This window comes from Typopeltis vanoorti, chromosome 7 (assembly GCF_054136105.1).
Source record: "Typopeltis vanoorti isolate ZY-2024b chromosome 7, IOZ_Tvanoo_1.0, whole genome shotgun sequence".
In the NCBI taxonomy this organism is placed as follows: domain Eukaryota; kingdom Metazoa; phylum Arthropoda; class Arachnida; order Uropygi; family Thelyphonidae; genus Typopeltis; species Typopeltis vanoorti.
In genome coordinates this window covers 29341526-29364989 of record NC_143555.1, presented here as the reverse complement: position 1 = coordinate 29364989, position 23464 = coordinate 29341526, and the positions used below count along the sequence as shown (strand labels likewise).

The following is a 23464-nucleotide window of genomic DNA, read 5'->3' as shown; positions in this document are numbered from 1 at the left end:
AGCTAAAACTTCAGCTTATTCAAGGCAATGAACAAGCTGAATTATGGGGATATTTTTACATTTTCTCAGGAATCATGTTCTAGAGGGCTTGATTTTAAACTAATGAAGGGTTGCTCTAAGTTAGATTTAAGGAAATATTTTTGTGAGAGGAATAAACAAATGTGTGGGAAGAACTGATTTAATGTATTAATTCTCTCATAGTTTATGCTTAGGTATGATAGTTTAATTGAAATGGTTTTATTTACTCAGATAAATTTAGTTTAATCCTTTACCCAAGTGTAGGCAAACTAAGTTTGTGCCTGAAGTAGTTCAGGACTGAGTTTGCCTACTGGGTAAAGGATTAAACTAAATTTATTATAGTCTAACCAAGTGGAAAATAAACTTCCAACATCTTTCTCTAAATCCAAAGTAAATGAATAATAAGGTAATACACCTTTTGGCAACTCGTATAAGTAAATATGACCTCTCCATTGCTTCTGCCTTAGTATCACCACTTCTAGGTCTGTCTCTCACTGAAGAGACCTCAATAAAGGTCGAAACTGGTCTGGGTAGTGGCCCTTCTCTTAACGCATAGCTTTATACATGTCCCCAAGGAGATGTGCTTTGCATTATGGGAGATACTGAGACAAGGAGTGATGAAAGCTTGGTCCACCTTTGCTACGAGTTGCCTCAGTCCTGAACTAGTTCAGGTGCAAACTTTGTTTACCTACACTTGGGTAAAGGATTAAACTAAATTTATTATAGTCTAATCAATTGGAAAATAAGCTTCCAACAGCTTTGCTGCAGGAAGTTACATTTATTATACATTTAATGACTTTCACTATAACAAAGTACTGAAAAGTCCTCATCAAAATTCCCATAGGTGTAGTGCTAAAAGAAATCTACTATAGCAAAGTATTATACAAAACTATTCTTGCAGGCCTATGAGTTTGTTATTAGTGAGAGTTAGGTATATACTGTTAATGGTTCAAGAGCATTATGATCTTGAGAATTCTCTTTATGTTCTGATGTTGATGCTATATGAGTGAAATTCTAAACACATGGCTTAGCAAGAATCCATTATTGCAGATTTCAATAATTGGAAGGGGAATAAAATCTGATTCTTGCTAAGAATTTCACTCAATTCCTCTAGTGAAAAGGATCAAATCTCGATTTTTTTTTTTTTTTTTTTTTTTTTTAACCAAGCAGGGCAAACTAACTGTTAAGGTGAAGCAACTCTTTAAGCTATCTTGCTGGTTGGTCTTGCTTTTCTTAAAAAATGCAACTAGGTATTCTTTTGAATTTTTGTGTCTGAATTCTTCTTTTTCACTTCACTGGGCATCTACAGATGCCGTATGGTCACTCCGATGCTCGGTGATGTGCCACACCAGGCCTCGCCATATAGTCCTGTTGTTTGCTTTTCTGGCGGCCTGAACTCTCTGAAAATCAGTCACTCCACACATGCCATCCATCTTATTGATGGTCTACCCCCTGCCTCTTTTCCCAGGAACTTTACCTTCTATTACTGTTCTGAGATGTGCCCCTTTCATCCTTTCTATGTATCCAAAATATTTTAACTTTTTTCTGTCAATATCCTTAAGAAGCCTTAAAGTTCTGCTGATCTTTTCTAACACCCATTCATTTGTATGCCTTTCAGTATATGATATCCTCAAGCCTTCTGTAACACCACATCTCAAAAACAGATATCTGTTTCTTATCTGACTTCTTTAGGTTCCAAGTCTCATATCCATAAGTTGCTGTTGGAAAAACAATTGCATCCAAAATCCTCAACTTTGTTTCCATGGAGATAGATCCATCCTTCCAGGTTTTAGACAGGTCTCTGATCTTGTTTTAGCCATTCCTAACCTTTTTTCTCACGTCTTCTGAACAGCAATTCTTCACATTAATAATGGATCCCAGGTACTCAAACTTGCTGACTTCCTCGATTCTTTCTCCATTAAGGTACACTTGTTTCTCAAGAGCTTCTCTGTTTGTATTTCGTTTGAGAACCATAATCTTTGTTTTGCTAGGATTGAGTTGAAGTGCTCTGTTATTACTGATCTTGTTAACTTTGTCAAGAATTAGTCCTAGTTCTTCCATGTCATTACAAAGGAGTATGTATCATCAGCATACCTCAGATTACTGATCAATCTACCTCCTATCCTAATTCCTGTCCTGAGCTCATCCAATGCTTCACGCATGATGTCCTCCGCATATATACTAAACACGTGAGGAGAAAGTAAACATCCTTGCCTAACTCCTTTTCCAACTTGAAGCCAGTCAGTCAATCCAACACCTGTTTTTACCGTGGCTTGTTGCTCCTTATACAAGTTGGCTATCATCCTGATAGTGTGTTGAGGAAAACCCATTCTTTTCATTACTTCCCACAGTTTCACATGCTCAACACAGTCAAAAGCTTTAGAGTGGTCTAAGAAACACATTACCAGAGGGAGTCTAAATTCTTTATATTTTTCTATGATCTGTCTAAGGCAAAAGATCTGATCTCTGGTGCCCTTACCTTTCCTAAAACTAGCTTGTTCCTTGGGCATCTCTGCCTCAACTTTGGCCCCAATCCTATTTAGCATGATCTTCAATAAAATTTTGCTTGCATGAGATATCAAACTAATAGTTCTATAATTCTTTCATGCCTTTATATCACCTTTCTTATGTAGTGGTATGAAAACTGACTTCTTACGGTCTCTAGGCCATGATCCTGTCTCCCATATCCTTGTAATCAATCTATGAAACGCTCTTATCCCTCCATCCCCTGTGGCCTTAATTAACTCTGCTGGGATTTCATCTGCACCTGGGGCCTTATTGCTATTGAGCTGCTTAACTGCTCTTTCAACTTCATGCCTAAGTGGAGGAGGTTCAAAATCAAAATTTTCTATGGGAGGGCTCCACATTTTCTTTATCCACGCTGCTGTACAGTTCCTCACAGTATTCTTTCCATCTGTTTTTGATTTCCAACTCTTCTGTTAGTAATGATCCATTCCTGTCTTTGATGACATTCAATTTAGGCTTAAACTTGTGCTTTAAGTCACAAACAAACTAAATGAAACATCCTTTTATAATTGTGCCTTCTCATCTGGAACTCTATTTCTTCACATTTGTTAGTATAGAACTTTTCCTTGTCCTGCTTGATGGCTCTTCTGACTTCTCTGTGTAATCTCTTGTATTCTTCAGTCCCTGTGTCTTTTTGTTTTTCCAATCGCCTTCTTTTGATTAGTTCCCATGTTGAATCTGATATCCATGGGTCTCTTGGTCTTCTTATTGGGCTGAGATACTTCTTTGCTGTATCCTGTATTATCACCTTGACTCCTTCCCAAAGCATTTCTGGTGAGTTCTCTTCATTGGTCTCCAAAAAATCATCCAACCGAGTTGATGTTTTTTCTGTGAATCCACTAGGAATTACTCTAACATCCAATCTAGTGGGATGTGCCTGACCTGGAAGTTTTTGGAGTCAGTCTTACTTTGGCTTTTACTAGCTGATGGTCTGTACCACAATCTGCTCCAGGACAAGTATGCACATCAGAGATGCTTGTCTTCCTCCACTGGAAAGCCAGGATGTAATCAATCTGGTGCCTTGACCTATCAATGTTAGATGTCCAAGTATAGGTCCATCGTGGATGTTTCTGGAAGCAAGTATTGGTAGTAACTAATCTGTTAGCATGGGCAAATTCCAACAGTCTTTCACCATAGATGTTACGTACACCCAGACCAAACATGCCACACTCTGGTCTGAATCTTAAAATAGTATTTAGTTTTGCTCACAATGGGAAAACACTAATAAAAGACAAAAATGCAATTCATTTTTGTTTGCATTTACATTTTGAACAATATGAATCTGAACAGGTATTGATTTTTACAAAGTAATAGTTTATTTAATTTTTAAAGGTGAATTTGAATTCATGCACTCATTGCAAAATATGAATTTGAAAATGATTTATATTCTTTTTCAAAGTTATGTGGAAAGAAATTGAATATCTGTGGATGACAGTAATACCATTCAGAATAACTTTTCTTTTTAGGGCATGGAAGAATGCTATCAGAAAGGATTGGTTCGCTCTCTGGGTATATCAAACTTTAATAGTGAGCAGATAACTCGACTATTAAATGTGGCAGTGGTCAAACCTGTTATGATTCAGGTCAGGTTTGAGAATTTTTATTATTTAATATTACCAGGAACTTAATTTTTTCATTCAGTTAGCAAGATCAAAGTTTACATATTCATAGTAATTATTTTAACAATTATACATTTACCATTACACCATTTACCAAAGCCTGTTTTAACTCCTGATTTAGGTGGAATGCCATCCATATTTGAATCAGGGTAAACTGATAGAGTTCTGCAGCAATTTAGACATCAAATTAACAGCATATAGTCCATTAGGCTCACCTGACAGACCTTGGTAAGTTAAGATATTAGTAGTTATTTGATTTTGGCATAAACATCTAAAAATGTGAGACATGAAGAATAAAATTCAAAAATTTTAAATGAAATAGAAATATAATTTACTACTGCCATTGTCTTTTTTTTTTTTTTTGAGATTAGTATTTAAGCTTAACTTTCTTCCAAATTTCTCTCTGATTTAGGCACTCATATATTTTGTTCTTTTAAAGCAATATCTCAACCAGTATCTCAAGGTTCCCAGAGGAAGACTGATATCTTGGTATTCTGCTCTTCAAATGCATAATTTTCCATCTTTTATTTCCCATTCTATTAAAGTGACCCTACTATTTCAATTAGCTTTACATGCACATTCTTGAATGTTGATGGTATCTAGTTTTCTCTTTCTCTGCTTGTTTCATATTTTCTCTTTATATTTTTGCTTTTCAGGCCAAATTTGACATACTGGTTATTTTAATTTGGAAGTTTTTGAAGGCTTACAGCAGGTTTGTTTAATAGGACACAGTTATCTATATAAAGTACTAAGCTTATCTCCTATTCTGCTATTGTCAAGCTTAGGTGCATGTTATAAAATCTTTAGTGTGTCATTACTGCTGTTATTGTTATCAACATAGTTATTATTATTATACTCTCCCAAACTCTATTACACAGTCAGCAGACACTCATTGTAGGAGGTTTGTTCAACTGACAACATATTTGTTATACTGAATCTTAAAATCCTTAACACCAGCTACATTAACAATATATTTCCAGTAATGTGTTCCATTCACTCAATATTATCCGTGTAAAAAAAAATCTATTCCTTACTCCTTTTCACCACACTTTAACACAACTTCCAGGAATGGCTTCTAGTTCTTCCCCTCTCACCTTCTAATCTTTTTGATAATCCCTCCCCCCTCTGGATTAATCCAATAAAATTCTTTCATTAACTTAAATGATTCACTATACTTTGCAGTCCACATTGTTTCATCTCTCTCTCTCTCTCTCTCTCTCTCTCTCTCTCTCTCTCTAAACAACATTACAGAGTCCTGATATTATCTTAGTCACTTGTATCTGAACCCTCTCCAATGTTTCCACATCCCATTGAAAACCCGGTGACCGTATCTGAGCACAATATTCCGTGTGTCTGATTAGTGCTTTATACAGTGGCACAAACCAATTCCTTATCCCTGCATGTTAGTATACTTCTTATCATGGCTGCACTACAATGTGCAGTCTTTGCAATATGCCCTCTAAACCTCAGTCTGCTGTCAACCATCACTCCCAGATCTCACATCTTATCCACTTCTTGCAGTACAGTGGCATTAATATAGTACATGGACTTATTTCTTCACTCCAAAATGCAATACCTTGCACTCTTATTAATATTAAAACTACAATTCCTCTCCTTTCTCCGTCAAAAGTCTATTCAAATCTTCCTGGAGGGAATTAACATCATCAATGCTACTTATAATTCTCCCCAACTTTGCATCATCAGTAAACAAATGAAGATTCTCATTCAGTCCACTGATACACAAGGCCCAAGAACAACCCTGGGGCATGCCACTTTTTTTGAGACACTGCTCCTTCATACACAATTTGCAGGTATCATTCAGCAAGCCAATCTAACCAATATTACTATCTATATCACTATATATGATATATATTAGTATATCATATCACTATATGATTCTCCTTTATCTAACACACTTATTACCTTATTATAAAATGTAAGTAAATTGTTAAAACAAGACCTACCCTTTACATATCTGTGCTGACCATCATAAAGAATACCATGTCCATCCACCCAATCTTGTATTTTATTCCTAACCAATCTCTCCAACACCTTGACTGCAACTGCAGTTATACACTGATCTGTAATTGAAAACTTCTCTCCTAGAACCATGATTGCAGAGTGGTACTATTTTTGTCTTCTTTCCACTCCTTTGGAGCCTTACCAACTGCAAGACTTTCATTGAATAATCAAGTCAGTGGTCGTAAAGATTCCAGTCTATCTGGTGTTGGCGCTCTTTTAGATTTGGAGTTAGCGGAGAAAAGAACACTGGAGAGGGCACTTGCATGGGTTCTCTTGTAAGAGATGTCACGTTGATGCTCCTCAAGACGCAGTGAGACAGACTTATCGGTTTGTCCATAATAAGGTTTACTGCAGCTGCAGATGATTTTGTAAACTCCTGGAAACTGAAGTTGGTTGTGTTTTTGTTTGAGTTGACTCAGGAAAAAACGAAGTTTTGGTAGGGTGGTGAAGTAAGTTTTAATGTTAAATTTCTTCATAATTTTCACCAGCTTTGGTGATAGAGAGCTTACAAACGGCAATTGAATGTGTGTAATAGGATTGGAGTTATCTTCTTGCTGAGGTTGAAGACATGGATATAGACGTTTAGTTATGCTTCGAGATGAATAGCCATTGTTCAAGAATGTGCTTTGGAGGTGGTCAAGTTCTATTTGAAGATGTTCTTCTGAAATAAGATATCTTGGCTGATGTGCCAGAGTGGAAATAATACCAAGTTTCTGCGGAGGGAAGTGATGAGAGGAGGCATATGTCTGTCTATGTGAGTAGTTTTACGGAAACATCAAAACCTTAAAGATCACTAGGTTGCCTGAGACAATCAGGCAACCTAGTGATCTTTAAATCCAAAAAAAATTGTGAGTACGGCATTCGTCTCGAGTTCTGATGTGAATTTGATGTTCTGGTGGCGATTATTCAAATGATCTAGGAAGGTTTGTAACTCCTTTAGACCATATTCCCAGATGAGGAAGATATCATCCATGTATCGTAGCCACAGTTTGAGTTAACATTAAAACTTACTTCACCAGCCTACTAAAACTTCATTCTTTCCTGAGTCAACCCAAGCAAAAACACAACCAACTTCAGTTTCCAGGAGTTTACAAAATCATCTGCAGCTGCAGTAAACCTTATTATGGACAAACCGATAAGTCCGTCTCACTACATCTTGAGGAGCATCAATGTGACATCTCTTACAAGAGAACCCGTGCAAGTGCCCTCTCCAGTCATATTCTTTTCTCCACTAACTTCAGTCTAGAAGAGCGGCAACACCAGATAGACCGGAATCTTATGACCACTATCCATAAATGCGGTGATGAACCAGAGAGAGACATATCTTAGAATCAAAAGAAATAGTTCTGGACCCATCACACATGAACAATAATTTAAGCTACAGCTTACCTGACTCTCACAGCGCAGCGATTCAGTTCTGGCTCTCTCGAGTCAGTGACCACTCACTTATGCTTCACGCTAGACCTGCCACGTGGACACCAGTACAAATTTGACTGTTGCTATTCCCAATTTGTTTTATATGAGAAGTCCATTTTTTAGTGGAACCTGTGGCATAGTAATTAAATAATAAAGCAACACGTAAAACCACAGTGCTATCTTTAATTAGTAAAAGATAAAAGATTAGTAAAATTACAGATTCTGAAATATTAGTCAGTTTTGACATCATTTCTCTGTTCACCAATATCCCATTAACTGACACAGTCAATTCTTTATATGAAGATTACCCTCTAGATATCGCAAGGATATTCGAATATGTCATCCACTCAGGTTATTTCAGTTGGAAAAACAAAATCTACAAACAAATTGAAGGTACTGCCATGGGTAGCCCTCTGTCTCCTCCTTTGGCAAACTACTATTTGGAACAATTCGAAGATACTATGTTCTCATCCATTCATCCTCTCTTTGGTACCGTTACGGCGATGATGTTTTTGCTGTTTGGCCACACACACTGAAGATGAACTTTCTACTTTTCTACAATGGATAAATAACCTTCACCCATGCATCCAATTCACTATGGAAAAAGAAAACTCTGGTACTTTAACCATTTTTGGACATCTTCCTTACCAGAATGTCTTCTGGTACCTTATCTACAAGCGTCTTTCGGAAACCCACATTTACTGGCAGATACATTCACAAAAAGTCTGCACACCACGTCTCAAAAATTTGGCATTCTTAAATCTCTAATTCATAATAGCGCACATAAAGTTTGCTCTTCTCCAATAATCTTACAACAAGAACTTTCCATCATTAAAAAGTTAATGGAATCAAATGATTACAGCTCCAATCAAATCCAACAGATACTTGACTGTTATGTTCCAACACCTACAGTTTCTTCAACAGTCCACAGAGTTCCTATTCTGTACATTCCAGGAATCTCACAACCTATAGGTGGAATTCTGAAAAAGTATCAATTGATTCCAACATATATTCCTATCAACAAAATTTCTTCTTTATTACCTTCTACAAAGGATAAATTGTCTTCTCTATCTTTGGCTGTCGTTTACCAAATACCTTGTGAATGCGATGTCTCTTATTTTGGACAAACTGGCCGTTATTTGGAAAAAAGAATAAAAGAACATCAATATTATATTGATTATAACAAACCTCTGAAGTCTGGTCTGGCGCAGCACAGTATTGACTCTACTCATAGTGTCCAGTGGGATAAAGCAGTTCTCCTCCATAGATGCAGATTCAAATATGAACGCTTATTCAAAGAAAGTTGTGAAACTATCTTACACCGACCGAATTTAAATAGAAATGGCTGTATTTCTCTCAAAGATCTGGGAGACTTTTATCATATGTAAAAAACCATTTATCTTAATAGATTAAGTTTGTTATTTCTATTGTTTCCTAGCAGGCGGTAACAATTGTATTTTAATAGGTGATTCACCGGACGTTTTGCTTGTATTCCGTTTCTATTACTGTTACAGACCCTGAAGATGTACTATTAATTTTAGTACGAAATATCTGTCCTTTTACTAATTACAGATATCACTGTGGTTTTACGTCTTGCTTTTTTATTTAATGAGAAATCCATTTTTTTTTAACTGGTTATTTTTTTCCAGTTTTTTGTAATTATTTACACACCTGAAGAAGTTGGTGTTCTGAAGAAACTAGTCGTGTTTTATTAAAGTTTTTATCATACCTTTCTCGGTCTTCTTGGTCAGCATAATTATTTTTTAAAATGTCTACAAGCCGAGTGAATACAAGTTATAATATATAACATACAAGGGTTGTGTGAAAAATTTGTTAATAGACGGCGACACAATGTCAGAAAATGACCTGACACAGGTCATGAAAAAGATGATATCTTTTTCATGACCCCTGGCAAAATTTTTGCCACGTGCAATGCGTAATTCTTGTTTGGCAATCATTTAAAATGACCATGTTCGCATTTTTCATAAAAATGGAGAAAAACGAGTTTTGTGCAGTGATAAAACACTTTTATTTGAAGAAGTAGACAGCTACAATTCATGAGGACTCTATACCAACATTAAAGCCTATTTCTTTTTGGATAAATGAGTTTGAACTTGGTCGTAAGTCCATCGAAGATGAAGTACACTCCAATTGCCCGACTGAGGTCACTACGAAGGAAATGATTGACAAAATCCATGGTATCGTTACGGAAGACCGCTGAGTGAAAGTGCGTGAGATTATAGGCATCTCAACTGAATGGGTGTATGATATCCTGCACGAAAGACTGCACACAAAAATGCTGTGTGAGTGATGGGTGCCGTGATTGTTGACTGTTGATCAAAAACGCATGAGAAAAGACATTTCAATGTAGTGTTTGGCAATGTTTAATCGCAATTCACAGGATTTTTTGTGTTGATTCATGACTGTAGAGGAAACTTGTATCCACCACTGCACACTGAGTCCAAGCAGCAATCAAAACAGTGGACAATGCTGGTGAAGGAACACTGATGAAAGCACAGACCATTTTGTCAGCTGGGAAGGTGATGGATAGCCTTTAAAGGAATGCGGAGAACCGACCAGGGCTTCTGACCTAATGTCCAATCCTCACCTTCTCGTGGTGCACCCTGTTGGATATCTACCTGGATACTGAACGAACGAGGATGGGCTGGCAATTTGGGATTTAGCCGAACAAATTGTATTCTTATTGGTTAAACCAAATAAAAAATGATTGTACAACATGACAAAATTTAATGCGGCTGGGGCTTCACCCGGTTAAACAAAGCCCCCGTTGTTTTCGCCAGGGAACCAGGGCGAACAGCGAAAAGTCAGCTACTGGAACAAATCTGAAAACACACCCCAACTTTACATCACCAGAGTTAAAGATTGGTACTATCAACGTAAGAAGCCTGAATGGCAAAGAAATGGAGCTAGCTGAGGAAATTGATAAGTACCAGATCTACATAATAGGGGTGACTGAAACAAAAAAATACAAAAACTGGTGAGATCTTTCTGAGCAATATATACAAAATGTTATATTCAGACAATGACAATCAAGGAAAAGGAGTAGCCATAGTATTCAACACAAAATACGAAGCTAATCTTCTTGAATGGCAGGCTATCTCAAGTAGAATGATGTGGGCAAAAATGAGAATGGGGAACTGGACAATGAGACTTATTTGTGCCTATGGTCTCACAAAAGGGTCTACTAAGGTAGAAGTAGACTTTAGAAAAAGCAACATACACAATGAAAAAGGAAAATGTGATCCTTGTTGGGGATCTGAATAGCAGAGTAGGAAATGATCGTCAGACATAAAAAAATATTTTTGGAAAATTTGGAGAAAAGAGCAAAGCTAATAATAATGGCAAATACCTGTTGGATTTCTGCTCAGGATATGGACTGGTTATTACTAACACCATGTTCCAACATAAAAATGTGCACAAATTCACATGGAGAGAAGAGGCAAAGAATAAGAAAAGTCTCATTGACTATGTTATTGTTGATAGTGATGTTTCCTCCCTGGTGCAGGACACTAGAGTGTACAGAGGATTTGAAATTGGAAGCGATCACTATTTAGTCTTGAGCAGGATGAAATTGAATATCGTATTGAAAAGAATAACATGTAAGAAAGTTTTAAAACGAATAAAAGTTGAGCAGCTCTCAGATGTGAACTGTAGACTAAAATACACAAAGATTATTGAAGAAAAAATGAAAGAGTTTGAGAACAGGAACCAAATCTTGGAGATTCAGTGGCAAGCCTTGAAGAAAACCCTGATTGATTCAGCGAGAGAGGCATGTGGTGAGGTTGTCTGCAAAGATAGAAAAATCAGGACTCCATGGTGGACACAGGAAGTTAAAGAGGCAGTGAAGGATAAGAAGAAATCATATCAAAAGTTCCTGGCAAATAAGTCAACTTTTGCTCTTAGCGAATACAGAGACAAATGTAAGAAAGCGAAACACTATGTAAAACTAGCTAAACAAAAGTCATGGGAGGACTTTGGCAAGAACATAGAAAATAAATATCAAGATGGTGGTAAGATATTCTGGTGGTTGTTGAAGAAGCTTAGAAATGGAGGAAAGATGCTGTAAAAGGAGTTAGATGATAAAGGTGACATGAAACCGGAGAAAAAAGATAACCTTGAAGTATAGGGTAATTACTTCGAAAAATTGCTAAGTGAAACAAGCAGTGATAGCACAGCGGTAAAAAACACTCAACAGGCATACAGTCAGGAATACATATCCATACTTGAAGTGGATAAAGCCATCAAAGGGTTGAAATGTGGAAAGGCAGCAGGAGTAGATGATATTTGACCAGAAATGCTGAAGTATGGTGGTATAAAAGTCTTACAGTGGCTGCACTGCATAGTTCAGAAAGACTGGACAGAGGGACGAATTGCCGATAATTGGAGTAGAGCTCTAATAGTGTCCATATATAAAAAGGGAAATAAAACTGAATGTGAGAATTATAGAGGTATTTCCCTACAGAGTGTTCCTGGAAAGATCTATGCAAGTATACTTGAGAAATGGTTAAGAAGAATTGTGGAAGAAAAGCTTGGTGAAGAACAAGCTGGATTCAGGCCAAATAGAGGCTGTCAGGATCAGATCTTCATTTTACGACAAATAGTCGAGAAATCATGGGAATATAACAAAGATTTGTATTTAAGTTTTGTCGATCTGGAAAAGGCATATGACAAGGTTCCAAGACAGAAGCTATTCAATATGCTACAGTTATATGGTGTCAATGGGGCATTATATCAAGCAATACTTAGTCTTTATTGGAGTTGTAAGTTAGCAGTTGGAATTGAAGGAAGTACAGGGAGATGGTTTAATGTTAAATCTGGTGTGAGATGAGGATGTTCATTATCCTCTCTGTTATTCATTATCTATATGAACGAAAGTGGTATTAAACATGATATCAGAATTGAAGATGTTAATGTTAGCTCTTTGCTTTATGCAGGCGATGTTATACTTCTAAATAAATCCACTACAAGTTTGCAAAACTCCCTGACTAAATTAATCACAACACAGTTGACATTTTGTTGAAAATGTCAACTGTGTTGTGAACGGGGTACCTGTGGAACAAGTAAAACATTTCAGCTACTTAGGCACGATTTTTAGTGAAGATGGTAAATTGAATATGGAAATAGACAACAGAATCAACAAAGCTGGTATGGTATGAAGCCAATTGAACAAATTCATATGGAATCAGAGAGAAATTAGTCGGAACACTAAATTAGCTGTATACAAGACAGTGTTCAAACCAGTTTTAACTTATGGATCTGAGAGCTGGGTCAGAAGTAAAACACTTGACCAAAGACTAGAGGCTGCAGATATGAGAGTCCTGAGAAAGAATAGTGGCGTGATCAGATGGCATCAATGGCAATATCATATTAAAAACGAGGATATTAGGAAAGAACTTGACATTGTCGGCATCCAGGAATGCTTTATCAGAGCTAATCTCAGGTGGTATGGTCACTTAAACAGAATGGGCGAGGAAAGATTAGCAAAACAAGTGTTCTCTGCCAGGTTGGCAGGAAAACGACCCAGAGGAAGACCAAGATATAGGGAGATTGATATGATACAATGTGCCTTATACGATAGAAATATAAGATCTGATAATGATAATATTGGAGTCTTGACAAGTAATAGACTGATTTGGAGGAAAATTGTAGATAGGAAGTTAGTAATGGTCTAAATTTTTCATATAGTACTATCATATCCTGTACACCCCCTTGAGGGTACATGTCAGGAATATTGATGATGATGACTATTTGGAAAAGGGTAAGACAATAACAGGAGTCTATTATACGAATTGGTTCCACATCCACTGTATTCTATGGACTTGGCCCCATGTGACTTCTTGTTCCCAAACTTAAAAATTTGGCTCGGTGGGAAAAAAATTTCTTTGAACGAGGATGTCATCAAGGTTATTAATGACTATTTTGCACAATTTGAGAAATCCTACTTTTTAGATGGGATGAAAAAATTGGAAAACTGCTGGGCCAAATGTGTAGACCTCAACAGAGACTGTTGAGAAATAAAGTGGAAAATTTTTTCCACTTTTTTCCCCAGATTTTTTAACCAAACTTTTCAAACAACTCTCATATATAGCTAATTCTCTTTTTACACAGCTTTTTTTTTTACATGATTTCAAAATAACATGGTTTAGAAAACAAAAGCAATCCTATTTTTTACACAGCATATTTTGATTTAACATGGTTCAAATGGTGCTTATTTTTAAAATTTCTGTTTGAATTCAGTTCTGTTAAAAAAAAAAAAAAAAAAAAAAGGTGAGTATTTCCAATATAATTATCATTTCCTAGAATGGTACATATGTACTTAAACTTAAATTTTGGGTACCAATCACCCCCCCCCCCCGCCTTCAATGTTTTAAATATCTGGGATTACTCCATACTACAGAATGTAGACAATTGTGGCGGTTTTTGTAATTACAATTTCCCAAAGTTTAGCTGACAGTTAATCTACTATGTTCACTTGCTGTTGGTTCCTGGAGGCAGAAAGGTGCTATGCTGATTCCTCACCAGCGAAGTTGGAACAGGCAAATGCATAATCCTTGATAGTAAGGATTTACCTTACTATAAACATTAATTTTGTTTCTATAAAAGCCAAGTTATCGAGTTTAATATAATAAAAGGAGAAGATATATGTATATGAGAGGGAGGAATGGAATGATTTCCACGTGAGAAGTTTTTAGAGAAGATGTAGATAATTAACTTTTGTGGATAGGATTAACAAAAAACAGGAAATGCAGGTGTATATTTAGCATTCACTTTTGTCATGTGACAATGTGAAATAGTGTTCTGATATAGCTGTAGTTACACCTCCCATTTTAGTTTTAATTTAATTTTTGGGCAGGTGTCTAAATCGAGTATCAGTGTTGGTGGGAACCAGTGCCTGTATATAACTTGCTAAACATACAAACAATGAAATGCTAACTTATATTATTATTGAGTTTTTTTAAATCTGAATCCTACACATTATACTTGTTACATCACTTGTTAATTTAATCAAGTATATATTTTCCATTTGAATCAATAATGCTCTTCCAAAGTTGTGAAAGCTTCATAATGCCATTTGTATAGAATTCAGGAGGTTTGGAGGCAAGAAGTCACATAGACTCAATTTCAGTACCTCTAATGTATCGTATTGCTTTTCATTAATGAAATGTTGCAAACTTCAAAATAAGCAGTAATCTAAAAATGCAAGATCAGAGTACAACGATATGGGAGTTTTTCCTAGCCGAGTTCCTCAATCTTGGTTCAGGTGATTCTTGCGCTGAGGGTGTGTGTTATGATGGTGAAAAACAACACCCTACACTTTCAATTGGCCAGAGAACATCTCTTTTCTTTCAGCTTTTCATTCATTCGATTGAGTTGTGATTGTGACTTCATCTGTGATTGTTTGGTTTTGTGGCAAGAGTGTAATGCGTATAATACCAGCCATATCCCACCAAACACTTAACAAAACCCTCTGAGGATGAAGGTCTTGTTTTAGCTGAGGTTTGCCTGTTCCCCTGAATGAATCCACTGCCTTCAGGGCTTAACATCCTTGTAAAGTACTACTTTTCATCACATGTGACTAGATGATCAAAAATGGAGATCGAACCTTTCATCTGTGATTGTTTGGTTTTGTGGCAGGAGTGTAATGTGTATAATACCAGCCATATCCCACCAAACACTTAACAAACCCCTCTGAGGATGAAGGTCTTGTTTTGGCTGAGATTTGCCTGTTCCCCTGAATGAATCCACTGCCTTCAGGGCTTAACATTCTTGTAAAGTACCACTTTTCATCACACATAACTAGATGATCAAAAACGGAGATCGAACTTTTTGAGAATGAAGAGCAGTGCAGATACTGACATGCTCTCTTTGATTGTTGTTCATCAGTTCATGATGAACCCACTTGCTGAGCTTAGATACTATTCCAAGTTATTGCAAGTGCTGATGGATGGCTGTTGACGATGAATTAAGATCTTTTGCTAAATCTTCAACAGTTACATTGGCATTTCTTGGAATGGCAGTTTCCAGCATATCATTATCAAGAGAGACAGGATGCACACCACAGTGAGGGGAGTCTTTCAAACTCAAGTCCCCTTGTCGAAATTTTTGGAACCATTGCTAGCACTTTCGCACATTCAAAACATTATCGCCATACACTTCTTATACATTTTTTGTGTTAGCAGCATTGTTGCCTTTTTTTGAACTCATAAAGCATGATGTGCTCTTCAGTGACCTCCATAGTAATAAAGGGTTATTTAAGCAATAACTTATGTATGATCTTGCAAGGTGGAATTCCTTAGATTGTGACCACCTCAGCTTAGTGTTACTTATAAAGCTTTAAGAATTCATGTTTAGACAAGCTGAGACACATTTGAAAAAATATTGTATAAAAAAACATTGCTTTTGGGATGACCTGATATACAGGTATGTTTCAGCTTTTTTCAGTTTGCCGAGCTATTTCTAAATTATAAATATTTTTTTTGTTGTTGTTTTTTCATGAAAATATTATTTGATTGCAAAATTTGATTTTTAAAGTTAATTGTTTCAATAGGGCAAAAGATGATGAACCCTCATTATTAGAAGATCCAAAAATCAAAGAAATAGGTAGTAAATACAAGAAATCTGCAGCTCAAGTAAGTAATTAGATATTTATTTTGTGTTATTTATTTATTTATTTATTCTTATTACTTAGGATACATCAAATCTACTGGAAGTGTTAAGTATTTGGAATAACGGTGAGGAAATTTTGGCATTGGTTAGTTATCTTGTCCAAAAGTTATAGGCATTAGTGAGATTTGATTAACAGAAGATTATATAGTTGTACAATAGAATGCAAAGGATATAATATTTTCTGAGAGGACAGAAAGAAAATAATGGGAGGAGGGTTTTCTTAATGATAGAATTGAACCTAAAAAAAAGTATATCAGGACAGGAATAGAGGACAGTTTGAGCTTATCTGGTGCAAGATAGAGGCCAACAGGATGAAATATATAGTTTGTTGCTGCTATAAGCCAAAGGATATAAGAGCAAATGTAGATGGCATGTAATGGCCAATTAGTACAATGAGTGCAGGTCAATTATTATGTGGGACTTCAGCTATGGGGACATAGATTGGAAGAAGTTCACAGGAAATGGAATTTATACAGCTGCTAAGCAATGCTGTGAAGCTGGAGTCATGGAGCCAGACCTTTCTATGGATCTGGAGCCATTAAAAAATAAACTGGCTCCAGCTTCGCCTAACTTGGTTAGTCATAATCATGAGAGTGGCTCATATTATCATTATTATGACACCTCCAAGGGCTCATTGGGTAAGGGCTCTTTACAACTCCCATCTCCACTGCTTAATCCATCAACTACTAGACATAACATCTACACACACACACACACACACACACACACACACACACACACACAGTAAACTACTGCCCACCACCATCAATGGTATTTTTGTGTCTGTAAATTGTGTGTATGTATGTGGAATGAAAAACCTGAGTTTCCAGGAGAAAAGCCCTGCTACTTTCATATAAGATCTGTTAACTCACTTTCACTTAAAGCCCATATAAAGATTTCTCTCTTAACAATGAGAATCGAACTTAGTTCTTTTCTTCTGTTTGCACGTGCTTTGATTCTTCATGATGTTTTTATTTTTATGTCTAAACCAATGGGTAGTTTTCAAATAATGCAAGTTTTATTTTTTCAGAAATGTCTGGTGGTTGCATTGTCTCCTATTCAAGCCAGTATATAGCTTTTATTTTCAGCTCTAAACATCAGTTAAGGGTCGAAGCCAAATAACTGGAAGGAGACATCCACATTGCCTTTAAGAAATGCAGAGAGCCAACTAAGGCTTCTGATCTAATGGCCAATCCTCACCTCACCTTCATGTGGTGCACCTTGTTAGTATTTTCCAGGTACTGAACAAACAGGGATGGGCTGGCAATTTGGGACATAACTGATCCAAATTGTACTCTTTATTGGCTTAAACTACAACTGCATGTGATAGTGCAACATGATGAAAATATTATGCTGGCTGGAGCATCACTTGGTTAGACAAGGCCCTGTTGATTTTGTCAGAGAACCAGGGCAAACAGTGAAAAGTCAGCTATCGGAACAAACTCCAACTCAAACAGCTAGGAGAAGAATAATCTGTGAGAAGAGCTGAAAATAGGAACCATTAATATAAGGAATATTAATGGAAAGGAAATCGAATATACAGAAGAACTGAAAAGTGACACATGGACATAATTGTCATTACTGAGACAAAGAAGACATCTTACTAAATAAGTATAGGATTTTATGTTCGGGCAGTAATGGTCAAGGAAAGGAAGGAGTGGGGACAGCATTTAACACCAAACATGAAAATAAACTTCTTGTTTATTACTTAAGCCTTAACACATGGGTTATAGAGTATATTATACTTGACAAGAAATTATAATCTTGTTTTAATCCTTTACTCAGGTGCATGCAAAGAAGTGTTTGCACATGAAGTATTTTCATGCACTGACTTTGAGATCAGTAGTAATCAGTCTGGATAGTGCCTCTTCCCATAATGTTTTTGGCATTATGGGATATTGAGGCAACTGATGTGCACACAATAGTCACAGTATACTAGTAGACTAGATGTGAAGATACTTCACATGTAAACTTTGTTTCTTTAGATTGGCTAAAGGATTAAAATAATAACATAATTATTTAGCTATAATATGTGGGTGGTCTGAAAAGTTCTTGACCTCAAGCATAAATGGCAACACTGTAAGCAAGATTTTTTTTTTTTTTAAGTTGGTACATCTGCCATAAGCAACCATGTGAAATTGAAGTCATTCTATCAAGTAGTTTTTTGTCGGAAGCCAAAGTGTTGTCTGTACCCCTTGAAATGGATAAAATTGAGTATCGTGTGGTTATAAATTTCTTTGTAAAAGAAGGTTTAACGGAAAAAGAAATTCATTCGAAGTTTAAATATGGCGAGTTTAAATATGGCCATATCAGCCTTGAAAATGATCCACGTGAAGGACGTCTGAAAAGTGTAACAACACCAGAAATCATTGATCAGTGCACGATGACTGGCAAGTCAAAGTGCGTGAAAATCTGAGACTATAGGCATTTCAAAAGAATGTGTAAGATGCGTTTTGCATGAAGAATTGCAATGAAAAAGGTTTGTGCAAGATGGGGTGCTCTAAGATCAAATCTCTGGTGCTTGGAGCGTTTTAAAAGAATAAAACTGATTTTGTGCATCAATTTATTACTATGGATGAAACTTGGATTCACTGTTACACCAGTATCCAAACAGCAGTCAAAACAGTTAACAGAAGCTGGTTTTTCAGCACCAAAGAAGACAGGTCATGGCATAGGTGTTTTGGGATGCTAAAGGCATTTTGTGCGTTAATTATCTTGAAAAGGGTAAAACAATAACCAGAGAATATTATTCCGATCTTTTAACCAGACTAGACGAAAAAGTTTGTGAGAAAAGACCCGGTTTGTAGAAGAAAAAAAATTATCTTTCATTAGGACAGTGCAGCTGCCCACAGAGGTGTTTTGGCAATGGGAAAATCATGGATGGGATCTGCACTATGAATTGTTGGAACATCCACCCTATTCCCCAGATTTGGCTCCCTCTGACTTCTATCTCTTCCCAAAACTAAAACTCTTCCTCGCTGGTCAGCATTTTTTTTTTTTTTCAAATCAAGAGGTGATTGCATCTGTAGAGGAGTATTTTGCAAATTTTACTGAGAACCACTACAGGAATGGGATAATAGCGCTGGAGCATAGCTGGGATAAATGTATTAGTTTTAAGTGAGATTGTTGAAAATTAATTTTGAAATTATAAATTCGTTTTTTCATTGTTAGGCCGAGAACTTTTCAGACCACCCACATACTTTATAAACTAGTGATAAAACTTTTTACACCTTACTCTCATCTTGAGTTTTTAATGATATTTTGATCAGGGGCGGCTCGTGCATAGGCATTGCAGAACTGCAGCACCCCCCATTTTTGCTCGATATATAAATATATTTATTAATTTATTTATATTTGCTTGTAATATTTAATTTTATTATCAACAATCTTATACAATTCTCTTATTTTGTATAAAAAATAATAAAAATTCATCTTGTTGCACTTAGGAGGGTGAAGGATGCTAGCAGCACTGTGTTTACCACAGTGTCATATTGCTATGTGCGCAAGCATATGCACGTCATAATGAGATGCGAGCTATTAGTGTAATGCAGTGCAATTCCACTGTTGTTTATATACGGTTTGCACCAATAGTAGAGTGTTCGTAGTGCTTATCGTGTTTACTCTGTCTCTTTAAATATTTGGACATTATAATTAAACGATTTAATTGTAATGTCCAAAAATTGTAAATCCATTCCTAAAATTACAATTAAAGGAATGGATTTTATTTTTAAGTAATTTTGAATTATATTAAACTGTATAATTTTATCGATAATAAACAATATTTTTTAATGAAACAAAACAAGAAGAATATATTTTATTTTTAAGTAATTTTGAATTATACCAAACTGTATAATTTTACCAATAATAAACAATATTTTTAAGTCGACCCGAAACGGTTCGCATCCCGTTAACGTTATCCCCTGCCCCAGTTTTCCCATAAGTAAACCCTTCCCGTTTCCCCCCCAAAAAAGTGCCCTTAAATATAATAATATATATATATATATTTATATATATATTATTAAAATAAACCCGGGTTTCCAATTTATTCTTCCCACGTCAAAACATCCCCCCCACACACACTCCCTTCTCTCTTGTTATAAACAACCTTCAGCAGGAACATGGAATTTGAAGACATTCTAGTATCAAAACAAGGTATGTACAAAATTTTTCCTCTTTTATTCTGCTATAATTGCCTTCAGTACTCACTCATAATGCCCTAAAATATATTAAAAAAAAATATTGAGTAAAAATAGCCAATGTATTTAAAATAAGGGACACTAATAAACAAAAACAGGCTATAATAGCCATAATAATAATAATATTTTTAATGTTTAATTATTTTTTTTTTTTAATTTTTACCATAATTTTGATATTTTATCCAAACACGTATACACTGTACACTTACAGTGTGTATGTATATTTTGAAAGTTACAGGCCCCCCCCGATTTCAAGCCTCGAGCTGCCAGTGATGGTGATACACCATTTTTCTACTTGTTTGTAGAAAATGACTACTTCTTTGTTGCATCAATCTGACGATTGGTAATTATAGCAGCACAGCAGAACATCCTGTCTTGTGACCTTTTTTATCTCTTCATAACTCTTAGTGCCAGTTAGCATCATTATGTTATTTATGTATGAAATTCTTGGTTTGCCTCATGGCCTCTTTCTTTCTACAGTCCTCTCCATTATTTCTGTAATTAGTCCTCCATGCCTCAAATGGTGTCTAGTTAGGATTTTTAGTACTTCTTTGTTACTTTTCCTTTCTGTCCAACTAATTTTCATCATCTTTCTCCAGCACCAAAGTTCAAATGCCTCCAACTTTTTGATGTCTTGTTTTGTTAGGGTCCAGGCCTCACAACCATATAATGCAATGCTCTAAATGTATGTTTTCACTAGCCTTTTTTTTGAGCTGGATGCTAAGTCCTTTACTGGTAAAAATGTTTCTTCTGTTGTAGAATGCTTTTTTGGCTACAATTATTAGTGCTTTAATATCTGATTGGTTTCTTCCATCTTCTGTAATAAGACTTTAAAGATATTTAAAAGAGGATACCTGTTGTATTAAGTTATTATTTATTTCCAGGTTTATTTTCATTGGATTTGCTTTGCTTGTAATTAATAGTTTTGTTTTCTTATAATTAATTTTTAGGCTGTACTGTGTAAAAATTTCTTCCATCTTTGTCAGGGTGGCTTTCAGTTTGTTTTTGTTATCAGCTATAACTGTTGTATCTTCTGCGAACCGTAGCCAGTTAATATCCATTCCATTTATCTTAATTTTTATTTCTATTAGTTCTTTCAATTTATTTATTGCATCTTCGATGTATAGATTAAACAATATGGATGAAAGAGAGCACCCCTGTCTCACACCTCTACATATTTTTGATTGCAATTTTTGTTTTATTGCTGGCTGTTTCTATTAGGGCTTCTTAGTGCTTGTAAAGATTAAATATGAGCTTTCTATCTCTCCAATCTACCGTTTATTGTTTTTAGGAGGTGAAATGTTTGGTTCCAGTCAGTATTATCGAAGGCTTTCTCCAAGTCAAGGAAGACTATCAGAGTATTTTGATTCTTCTCAAATCTTCTTTTGATAACTGTTCTTAGAGCTAGGATTTCTTCTATTGTCCCCTGCTGTTTCCTGAATGGTCATTGCCAACATATTCTTCAACCTTCTTTGTTAGTCTTTTTTGTATAATTTTGAGTAGTATTTTCGAAGCATGTGATATTAAGCTTATTGTTCGATGCTTTTCACACTTGTTTGCATTATTTACTTTAGGAATGGGTATGATAGAGCATTGTGTAAAATCTTTGGGGATGATCCCCGTTTCATAAACATCCTTTATGATCTTGAAAAGGTACGACTTGGTTATGTTTCTTGAGTACTTTATTAATTCTGACGGGATGTTATCAATGCCTGATGCATTTTCTATAGCCTTTGCGTCTAGATCTTTACCACTATATAGATCTTCTAAGTCCTCCTTCTATCTTTCCGAAATTTCTTCCTTATCTATAAGTATGTTCCCCTGTTTATTTTTGATAATTGTACTTGTCTTGTTTTGTTGGCTTATTTCTTTTATAAGGTTGGTGAGAGTAGCTAAAGAGAGGTATGAACAGCAGTTAGCTAATGAAGCCGAAAAGAATCCTAAGGAGTTCTTTCGATATGTAGCCAGCAAAAGAAAGAAAGAATGATTATGGAAGGATGACATGAATTGGAGAAAATGGTATAAAGACAACTGTAGCGGAATGTGTGGTGGAGATACTTAATGAGCAGTTCATAACAGTGTTTCAATCTTGTGAATGTGACTTCATGGAGAGATTGAGAGCAGTTGGTGATGGGGATACTGACTGTAAGTGAGCAAGAGGTGTATGGGGGGAGTTGAGTAAACTAGACATTAATAAGGCTGTGGGACTAGATAATTATATCACCACGTATTCTGAAGGAATGTGCCAGGGAGTTGACACCTGCCTTGACATATTTTTTTAATACGAGTCTTGCACTCGGTCAAGTTCCTAAGGAGTGGAAGGAGGGCAAGATTATGCCACTTCATAAAGGAGGTGATCGAACTCAAGCATCAAACTATATAGGCCTATCTGTGTGTCAGGTGTTGTTAAGTTATTGAAGAAGCTTGTGAGAACTAGGATCCAGAGTTGGGTTGACAACAATGGTATTATCTTTGATGGACAACATGGATTTGCTAAAGGTAGGTCATGTTTTAGTAATCTTCTTACTTATTACAATAAAGCGACTGCTTTCTTGGACAGAGGAGAAAGATACAAAGTAATATACTTGGATTTCGCAAAGGCTTTTGATAGAGTTCCTCATGATAAGTTGATAGTCGAACTAGAGCAGATGGGGTTGGATATTAGATTAGTGCATTGGATTGGAGACTGGCTATCTGATAGGTATCAACAAGTTGTGTATGGGGAGAGTGATATCTAGGAAAAGGAAAGTCACTAGTGGAGTGCCTCAGGGGTCTATTTTAGGGCCATTGCTGTTTAACTTGTATATTAACGATATTGGTGAAGATTTGGATGGAGATATTCAGTTGTTTGCAGATGATACAAAGTTGGGATGAACCATGAAGAGTAGAGAAGATGTTGTGACATTACAAGAAGACTTCATGGTTTTAATGTAATGTAAGGTTTTAAAATTTAGAAAACAAGGATGGGATGCAGAATTT

The 23464-nt window shown here is 35.9% G+C and overlaps 1 protein-coding gene across 1 annotated transcript in view; it reads left to right on the top strand.

The window, feature by feature from the left end:
- The window catches only part of LOC150104545 (aldo-keto reductase 1B-like), a 197844-nt gene that overhangs the window by 121992 nt on the left and 52388 nt on the right, over positions 1–23464 (top strand). The window contains exons 5-7 of the mRNA XM_090395759.1: positions 4011–4127; positions 4285–4391; positions 16171–16252. Coding sequence (XP_090251885.1) covers positions 4011–4127; positions 4285–4391; positions 16171–16252 — 306 coding nt within the window. The remainder of the gene's footprint in view (positions 1–4010; positions 4128–4284; positions 4392–16170; positions 16253–23464) is intronic.